This window comes from Sinocyclocheilus grahami, unplaced genomic scaffold, assembly GCF_001515645.1.
Source record: "Sinocyclocheilus grahami isolate Dianchi unplaced genomic scaffold, SAMN03320097.WGS_v1.1 scaffold1068.1, whole genome shotgun sequence".
Classification (NCBI taxonomy): domain Eukaryota; kingdom Metazoa; phylum Chordata; class Actinopteri; order Cypriniformes; family Cyprinidae; genus Sinocyclocheilus; species Sinocyclocheilus grahami.
The window spans coordinates 396,559-407,423 of NW_015506247.1; the positions used below are offsets into that span (position 1 = coordinate 396,559).

Consider the following 10,865-nt stretch of genomic DNA (forward strand, 5'->3'; position numbering starts at 1 on the left):
TAAGGAGAGTCTGAGATTTATTTGACAGTGATTTCACATTTCTTGTTTGTATGAAGGCTTTTATTTTTTTGCGCCATTTTTTCCCCTAAAATATTATATAGTTTTATAGGAGTAGGTTTCATAGAGTTGGCAAATTAATTTTTCATAAGTCTGTAGGTACAGACATCTGTTGTGGCCATTTTTGAGGCTTTTTTAATAGTGTTCATATCGATATCGGAATTATATCGTATCGACCGAAATTAAGAAATATATCGTGATATAAATTTTGGCTATATAATATAAATTAATATCATCCAGCCCTAATCACTGAATTCAATGATGAACTGCCTTTAACTGTAAATTGAGTGTTTACTATTGTCCTTTTGCATTATTGACACACTATTTTCCTAATTAATGCTGTACAGTTGCTTTGACACAATCTGTATTGTTAAAAGCGCTAAAATATAAATAAAGGTGACTTGACTTGACTTGACAAACATTATGGATTGGAAAGCAGCAATCTCAAAATATGTTCTTAAAAGTTTAAGACAAGAGTTTTGCAGCTGCAAACTGTCTAAAATCTAATATTGAAAGCGAAACATACAATATTATAGCACTTTAAAAGTTCAAATTGTTAACATTAGTTTTGCATTAGGTATCATAAACTACAGTGAATTCATGTTTGTTCACAATATGTTAATTAATGTTCATTTATACAAGTTGTTGAGCAACTGTAGAATGACTAATGGATTAGTGTAGTATATTGGTGAACTAGTCTCATAGCTGCGGTCCTAACAAATGTTAGAAAGCCACTAAACCAACAACACAAACTCCTGCATGTGTCATATTCCTTTACCTCTTCCTGTCAGAAGAGCAAAGCAGAGGGGGCAGCAGTGTTATTAAGGGACATTCCTAGCATTTTTTCACCTAATATTCAGAGTACATTTCCCTCAGGATATTTATTAGAGCGGAGTGAGCTTGCGCTGATATTAGAGAAATCTCCCGAGCGCTGTCACTGCCTTCCGCCATTTTGTCTCGTGCAAAAAAAAACAACAAGAACACTGCATGCTGGCTGGACAGGATTTACCGCGAGTTTTCAAAATCGCAATAATCAAACACGGTTTTGATGATAATTACATTTTAAACGATAATACTAACCATCAGGGCATTTAATCATGATTTATCGTAAAACCGGTAATCGTTACATCCCTAGTTGAGTGAATCTGTATTGTTAAAAGCGCTAAAATATAAATAAAGGTGACTTGACTTGACTTGACAAACATTATGGATTGGAAAGCAGCAATCTCAAAATATGTTCTTAAAAGTTTAAGACAAGAGTTTTGCAGCTGCAAACTGTCTAAAATCTAATATTGAAAGCGAAACATACAATATTATAGCACTTTAAAAGTTCAAATTGTTAACATTAGTTTTGCATTAGGTATCATAAACTACAGTGAATTCATGTTTGTTCACAATATGTTAATTAATGTTCATTTATACAAGTTGTTGAGCAACTGTAGAATGACTAATGGATTAGTGTAGTATATTGGTGAACTAGTCTCATAGCTGCGGTCCTAACAAATGTTAGAAAGCCACTAAACCAACAACACAAACTCCTGCATGTGTCATATTCCTTTACCTCTTCCTGTCAGAAGAGCAAAGCAGAGGGGGCGGCAGTGTTATTAAGGGACATTCCTAGCATTTTTTCACCTGATATTCAGAGTACATTTCCCTCAGGATATTTATTAGAGCGGAGTGAGCTTGCGCTGATATTAGAGAAATCTCCCGAGCGCTGTCACTGCCTTCCGCCATTTTGTCTCGTGCAAAAAAACACAACAAGAACACTGCATGCTGGCTGGACAGGATTTACCGCGAGTTTTCAAAATCGCAATAATCAAACACGGTTTTGATGATAATTACATTTTAAACGATAATACTAACCGTCAGGGCATTTAATCATGATTTATCGTAAAACCGGTAATCGTTACATCCCTAGTAGAGTGATGTTGGGATTTGATGTGATTTCTCATTGTGGTTCTGATATTACAATAACTCAGTTTGACTGATTCATTTGATCAAAAGTAATTCCAGTAGTAGTAGTAGCAGCCTATTACGTACATTCTACTGAACAATAGTAATATATTTCTGCCGCAATGCCTTCAAGTTAAACCAAACTTTTATTTTGACGGGTTGCCGTGAATACCTTTACATTTCTGTGTGTATATGATATGATGATAGTTTTACTGAAATGTAACGGTCAAATGCTGATGAAGTGACTCTCAGAGCAGTTCTGGAGATGATGTTCATGTATTTATGTCCTCATTTAGTGAGACAGCAGACGCTAAAAACACCGGAAGCGTCACGTGCGCTTCAGTACAAGTGGTAAACAAAACCGCACATCTGCGCCATTCATTAACACAGAGACACGTAGAATTCATATTTAAATAGTCGTTTTGTGGCTTAATATTTACAAATACTAGTGGGAGTGGGAGTGTGCGTTCACGTGCGTGTGTGCGCATCGGTGTGGAACTCCGCTGTGCGTGATACAGTGAGCACGACCATAACGTAGAGAACGAAATGACATGCCATCGTGGAAATAAGATAAATAACATAAGGCTATTTAGTTTGTTTAATAAAAGAACAAGTTATAGACCTGTTCTATCAGAAAGGTAACGTTAAATGACTTCTGTTGTGATCTGGCGCTATAGAGAAAATATAATTAAATAAAATTTACTTGACCTTCAAGGGGGGCGGGGGGTGACGTTGGGGGGTGGGCTGACTTTTAGTTTGCGTGCTTATCATGGATTCCCTGCAGTTACTGCCAGCAAAGCAACACGTAGTAAAATTTTTAACGTTTTTCTTCTCGATTAATAATTATAGATCAAATTTTGGACTATTCGAAGAGAAGAGTGTTTTGACTTGCTCTTCAGCATGAAGATTAATTAAATGCAAGTGAAACTTTTTTATTTAGTGGGTGCACATCACAAACTGTTCTTCAAGGCCAGAAAGATTTTAATTCTGCGTGCCAAAACACAGAGTGGCCCCATCCAAGAAAGTACTGCCTCAGACCTGATTATGTCCAACAAAAGTGTCCAAGAAAGCTATTGTTCCTTCCTGTGGTCTCCTTCATCCCTCCATGTCTGCAGGGTGGAGTGTCCCTCCTGATACTCTAACTCTTCTCAAGGGAGGAAACATGGGCTTTTCCTTCCTGAGCATACTCTATTCCTACCTACTGTATGCCTCATTTCATAGAACTCCTATTTTATTTGGAGATGAATGTAAAAAAAAAATGTTTTGGGTTAAGCTTAAAGGGATAGTTCACCCAAAAATGAAAATTCTGTCATCATTTACTCACCCTCAAGTTGTTCCAAACCTGTATGAGTTGCTTTCTTCTGCGGAACTCAAAAGAAGATATTTGGAAAAATGTGGGTAACCAAACAATTTCTGGTCCCCATTGACTTCCATAGTATTTTTCCCACATTATTGAAGTCAGTAGAGACCACCAACTTTTTGGTTACTCGCATTCTTCAAAAAATCTTAAAATATCACTTTTATGTTCCACAGAAGATAGAAATACAGATTTAGAACAACTTGAGGGTAAGTAAATGATGACAGAATTTTCATTTTTGGGTGAACTAACCCTGTAAGCTTAACCCAAAACATTTTTTTAACGTTCATCTCCACAATTTCTATGAAATGAGGCATAGAGTAGGTAGGCTGTTCCTGGTTCTAAGTGTGCAGGAACATTTTTGGGTGAACTATCCTTTTAAGATAAAGAACTGCAGTTGTCACTTATAATGGTGATGTTAGGCTAGCCTTTTGATTGGTCAAATCAATCCCATAGCTTTGCTCTTATCTTGTCAATAGACGTCACACTGACTTACAGGATGTTGCCTTGGAATTTCAGCAATTTGTTGCTATTTTAATGGGATTCACCAAATTTTTTTAAAAGGTAATTTTAAAGGTGGTAATTGTGTAGTTAACTATTGTTCAACAAGGGAGTGTGGTGTTTCTCCCCTCCACCTTTCACCTTTTCTTATCTCTGGGTGTTTGTGCCTTTGACCGTAGAGATAATGAGTGATTGATACTCTTGTCTTCTGGGAACTTGTCTTTTGTGGGAGGTTTTTGGAGATCTCTGAAGACACCAGTCAAACATTGTGAGAGGTCCTTCAGAAAAAAGCAGTTTTTCTAAAGATCTGCCTGGTTAGCCTTGATGGGCCAGTGTGAGAATGGTGCTTTATGTGTCCAACTAAAAGGGCAGAAGGTTATTTATATTTTTGTAAGAGCAAATATGGAAAGAAATTTAACAGCTGGACCAGAACTAATGATTCCTGTTACTGACAAGGCCATTTCTGTTATGCCAACACACATTTGCCTTAATAGCTCTCACAGTCTGGTTTCTTGAAGAATCGGGTCCACAGGTCAATGACAAATAAGATTTGTCCATGATAAAGAAAAGATACATTCCTGTAAAAATCTAGTTTAAAGTTCTCAAAAATATATATTGTTTATGTTGGTTTCAAACGATTTCATATGGTTTCAATTGAATATCTCTAAAATGGTGTTATGTAACCATCATATACAGTACATTATCGCTCAAAAGTTTGGGGTGAGTAAGATATTGAAGAAATTAATATTGAAATAGTACAGTATTTTACTATATTACTGTTTTTACTCTTTTTAATCAGATAAATGCAGCATAGGAGACTTCTTTCAAAAACATTCAATCTTACTGACTCCAAATTTTTTTACTGGCCACAATCTTGCCATATGAAGGTTAAATGATCTGATTTTCTTAGAGACTTGTTGACCTTGACTCACAGTCATGAGGTTCTGCAGGGGTCTCTGTTTGTATGTCTGAATTGCATGTTTAATGTATTTTTGAATACATCAAAATTGCACAATCACAGTTATGTTTCTGACTTTTGCATGGGCAAGCACCTCTTGACATTTTCTTGAAAACATAAAAAAAAAAAATCATTTTATCCGCCTTACACATATACATTTCTGTTAGCCAGATGTGGACTATAAGATTTACAGATGCCTCATAGGGAAAATTCAATCATCAGAACAGCCATAAAGCAGAATTACAACAGATTCCGACCATACGTCAAGACTGGACATGGACCAAATGTTTTGTTTAAAATTACAACCTGCCTTTATGGCACTTTCAGTCCTTTTTTAAGTTGTCTTTGGAGAATGTTGGATCCTGTTCGGCACCATTGAAATGAAGTCTGTATCTTCTGACATTTGGACAGGATTTTAAATGTTCTGCTTTTCATTGGGTTTCAGCTGAGCACCCTGAACTACTGTATGGACACGATGGACATGCAGTTATTTTCAACCTTTATGTGTGAATTCCACTCTTTTTAAAGCAAACTCTGGGATGCATATCTCTAGTGTAACACTGTCCATTTCTCTTGCCAGACACTTGCTAAAAATAGCCTGACTTTTGACCGAAGAACAGCTCTGCGCCATCTGTAAAACAATATTATTGCATACCCTCACCACATAATTTGCAATGGGGAATGAGAGCTGTAGAGCTGTGGTCCCCATGTGCAAATGTCTTCTTGTGCATGTTCATGTATTCAATATAGACAGTATTTAATACAGTTTTTAATAGACAAACTGATGCTGCTGTTTTATCACTCTCTGGAGGAAGCACTTCTTCGTTCTTTCAGGCAGAAACTCTACAACACATCCGGCCCATATCCATCCAAAACAGTCTAGACTATTTAATATTTTATATGTTATAAAACTAAATATTTATTCTCTGTTAATCAGATAGTTTATTAAATATATGATTAATTCCATCATAAAACGTTCAAACAGAATTGCATTCTCAAAATGCAGACCATGGTTTCCTCCTCACTGCAGGTGCTTCAGGTTTTGATGTTTTTCGAAGAAGGTCTTGCATGACAGATAGTTTGCCTCGGTGATATCTTGGTGAACCACAGAGGTAGGCCAAATGGAGACCTGAGAAAATACCACAATTAAAAAAAACAAGAGTTTCGTTTCTGTGCGGTTGCGGTTAATGCAGATTTCTTTTCCCCCTTCATTCTGTTTGTTTCAGAACAGTTTTGCCGTTCGTAATTCTTTTAAGCTAGTGTCCACAATGTAGGTGAAAGCTAAGACCAATTTTTTCCTGTAGTTTATTTTTTGTTGAATTATCATATAACCCGTATAAAGAACTAAAATACAATAGTTTTTTTCCAGCTTTTGACAAATGCAATACTAAATACGTATAATTATACTATATAAAAACATAAAATATTTATTATTATTACAAATCATTTTTATTTTTACCAATTATTATTATTATAACAAATAGTTTTATATTGTTATATTTCATTTATTTACTTTGTTTTGATATGTGTGATGTCATGCTGTTTGTTTTTAAGATTAAGTCAATGGTTCTCAACCTATTTGACTCCAAGGCCCCCAGTCAACAACGATATTTAAATGTCCATGATTTTTTCAGTTGTTTGTGATTTTACTGGACAAGGATTAAGGATTTAAATAAATAAATAAATAGGGATGTAACGATTAACCGTGAGCCGGTTGAAAATCGATTCAAATATGTGACTATTCAAATCGGTTGAGATGCTAAACAAATCGCGATTCAATTAGGGGTAGGAGTTTATATGAATGTATGTCTGAGGGGAACTTCTAGAGGGTATTTTTTCTTTTCATCTGGCCTCTGTATAATGCATATTAAAGTTCATAAGTGCAGCGCTGCTTTGTTTATGGCGGAAACTAGGGCTGCACGATAAATCACATGCAATATTTAATGCGCATCTTATCAGTAAAGCCGGTTCTGTAATCAGCAGTAAATCTCCATCACCTGCGGGCTTTCACATTGAGCAGCATTAACTACACAGAGCCATTGTTCACTGACGAGCTGCGCAAAACCATGTTCATATTCGCGCGATTTTTTGTGCTGCTCGTCAGTGAACAACGGCTCTGTATAGTTAATGCTGATTACAGAACCGTCTTTCTGACAAGATGCACGTTAAATATCGCATGCGATTTATCGTGCAGCCCTAGCGGAAACCAAGGAAACGCTTTAAGCGCCACCTGCTGGCAGAGAGTGAATCTGCATCTCATTCAGCTCCGCTGTTTCATGCAGATATTTTAATGTAGTCACTTACTGTCTTTAGAAAAGTTTAGATGGTATTTTTTCTTTTCATCTTGCCTCTGTATAATGCATATTAAAGTTCATAAGTGCAGCCCTAGCGGAAACCAAGGAAACGCTTTAAGCGCCACCTGCTGGCAGAGAGTGAATCTGCATCTCATTCAGCTCCGCTGTTTCATGCAGATATTTTAATGTAGTCAAAGTCGAAATTATACAATCTAATTTAGATTAAAAACTCTCATTTTAAAAGGAAAGAGCACAGACAAAGCCTTATTTTGTTTATATGAAGAGATTTCTTTTATGTGTGTTACTTATGTATTTGATTTGGGGCTGTTTTAAAATTTCAATTTAGTTTTGTTAATTACATTTACATTATATTTAAATTTTGTCATTTAGCAGACGCTTTTATCCAAAGCGACTTACAAATGAGGACAATGGAAGCAATCAAAACCAACAAAAGAGCAATAATATGCAAGTGCTATGTTAGTATATTATTATAGGCTAGTTATTAGGGATGGACCGATATGAACATTTTGGCCGATACCGATAATCCTTTATTTTTGAAAGCCGATAACCGATATGTTGGCCGATAAATCTATATCCAAATTTGTATATACTTTTTGAGAGCCTGATTACAAAAAAGGTCTCATCATTAAAAACCACATCCCGAACACTTCAACAAAAATTATGCAGTTATTGCGTGCTATAGTCAGAATGTGTGATCCTGTTGTGGATGCGCTCTTCCCATATCAACGCGCTGAAACACGGCAACTAAACCCATAGAATTCACAACGTTTTATTATAATAATGTTCTCATTAGAATGTTATATACACGACATTCCCAATCATAGTTATTAATGTTGTGCACTGCTGTTTGAGTTTATCACTGGTAAACTGAAGCGCTCTTTTAACTTAACCAAACGCATTCTATATGAGATAAATCAGATATACATCAAATAAACACAATATTACAACGTACAATTGCACAAAAGGCTGCAAACGAACAGCGCGCATCTGAAGTGTCTCTGAAGGAAATAATACATTATTTATCGGCTTTAAGATATCGGCCAAATTTTCTTATTGGGCCGATACCGATAACAGAAAAAATTAGCATTTATCGGCCGATACCGATATGGTGGCCGATATATCGTGCATCCCTACTAGTTATATTTCAATTTCACAAAAAAATTAGCAGCATTTTGTCCAAGCAATAATAAAAGGACACATTTAATTTATAATTTGTCTTAAATCTAATTTTGTAAAAAAAAGTGAAACCGTGAATCAAATCGTGAAATCAAAATTGTGAATCGAATCGTGAGTTGAGTGAATCATTACATCCCTATAAATAAATAAATAAATAAAAATAATTTTTAATCCATTTCTACCCAATAAAATATTTTAGAACTTTGTAAAACTAGAAAAAAAATATAAAACAACAATATCAAATGTATTAAAGTGGTTTTGTCTTATTTTAAATCATTTTAAGTTATCTTGAGGCCCCCTTGGACGTTTGCTGAAGGCCCCGGTGAACCCCGACCCCCTGGTTGTAAAATATATCTGTAAACATTCCACATTACTATGTCCACGTACCTTGCCAGGAAATTGACGATACCACAGCAGCAGACTGCTTCACAGCAAAGCAGTTTATCAAACAATGCTGTAGCATGTGAGAGGAAATGTGTACACTTCCGATGATTCCAAATGTGTGAAACTAATTCAAATATGTACCAACATAGCCCTGAAAATAGTGCATATATTACAGTTTTGATTGAATATTTTGTTTGCTCACTATCTACCTAAGTTGCAAATTTTGTCAAATCCATGAATGTCTTGACCATTGCTCTGCTTACTGTAGCAACCTGGTACCCTGTAAACATGACTTTGCCTTCATCCTGTCTGAATTAAAACTGGCATAATCTGTCTCTTGAAAGTTACATTGAAACCAGGCAGATTGGAATGATTTTCGCCAGTTATTTTTGTTTACATAAGACGGTACGTGGGCAGTTTGTAGGAGGTCCGTAGAAGTGCTGTCTGAGACTGTGTGTACGTTTAAAGCAAATGCTGTTATTTTTGAAAATGCGAATTAAGGTGTTTTTCTGACCTTGACCTGCAGGCACAGGATAAGAGGAAAGCCTTGGAGGAGACTAAAGCCTACACCACCCAGTCCCTGGCAAGTGTGGCCTATCAGATCAATACCTTAGCCAACAATGTCCTGCAGTTGTTGGATATCCAGGCCTCGCAGCTGCGCAGGATGGAGTCCTCCATTAACCACATATCTCAGGTCAGATACATTCGTTTTTAATATATCTCTCTCTCCATCTCATTTCCTTTGCTTTGTCCTTGCCTGTCTAGAGATTTCATTAGTTGGTTCTTTTCTTTAAAGACACATGTCTCCATGTGAATGAATGTCTGTCTCTCATAGTGACTGACTAGTTAATATCTGTCTTGTTTTTGGGTCGCCTCTTTTGTTCCCCGTTCCTCTTTCTTCTTCGCAGATGCATCTCTATAGTTGATTTGGTCATCATGGAGATGTAAAACTCTCCCATGGAGTTCTTGTGCAAACCTTATTCCACTTCCATATGGTGCTGTTAGTTGCTACAGGCTTCAGTCAGACCCATTAGTTGCTGATGTCATTAAAAAAGGTCTGCAACCCATGGCCATAAAGCAACTGAGCTGATATTTAGAACAACAGTAGGTGACTCAGGATACATTTAAATGACAACAATGTACTAAAAATGGAGGGAATTTTTTTTTTTTTTTAATGTTTTGCATGCAGATGACAATGTTATCAAATGTTATTCACGTGGATCTGTGAAAACGACTAAAATCACTGTATTACGCATGCCAGGCCAGTAGTTGGAGATGTCACCTTTGTAAAGAAACACTATGCATCTGCACGCATAACTATAGACCAGTGGTTCTCAATTCCAGTCCTCGCATACCACCGCTCTGCACATTTTGTATGCGTCTCTTAGCACTTCAGATGCTTGTTCTATTCGACCGTAAGTACCCTGTGAAGTGGACATCACAGGATATTGTGCCATGATTCCAGTTCGAGGGGAGCATGTATGTTCCGTTCAAAGGCCATTAAAGTGAGTGAATTAGTGCCCAAGCAATGAAGGTGTGATGGCATGTATTGTATACATTGGATTTCTTCTTCTGCTTCTGCTTCTGCTTCTGCTATTGAGTCTATGACAGCCCATACAAGCGCTTGCGGGAAAGTTATAAAATTTGGCACACTGATAGAAGACATTCTCAATATTAACCACAGAAAATTTGGTGTGTCTGACTATCTAGCGCCACCACTTGTCCTAAGTTTCACTCATGTTTATGCTAATAACCTTTGAAAAGTAAAGTCTAGAAGGATTTTCCCCCCTCTGATTCCTTGGCTCATGCAGACTCAAATGGCCACCAAATTTTACATTTCTACAATTCAAGATTTTTCGCCATTTTGAATTTTTAGAAAAACATACTTTTTCGAACTCGTCCTAGATGGTTAATTCGATTTTCACTCAAATTTACACAAATATGTTCAGACCATGCTAGCAAAAAGTTATTAAAAGCTTTTTGATACACCCATTCATTCTCGAAAACCATGCAAACGAATTGGACGAAAAGCTCGCCAAATCAGACATGAGGCTATATCTCTCCAACGCTTTGCCGTATTCAGACCAAACTTGGTGTGTGTTATGATAACCATGATCTGGGGTTACTTGCACAGTTTCGCAACAGCTCCACCTAGTGGTCCGGA

At 36.5% G+C, this 10,865-nt stretch overlaps 1 protein-coding gene across 1 annotated transcript in view; it reads left to right on the plus strand.

Moving 5' to 3' along the window:
• LOC107566302 (abl interactor 1-like) overlaps nucleotides 1-10,865 on the plus strand; it is a 29,306-nt gene that overhangs the window by 11,489 nt on the left and 6,952 nt on the right. The window contains exon 2 of the mRNA XM_016251714.1: nucleotides 9,228-9,395. Coding sequence (XP_016107200.1) covers nucleotides 9,228-9,395 — 168 coding nt within the window. The remainder of the gene's footprint in view (nucleotides 1-9,227; nucleotides 9,396-10,865) is intronic.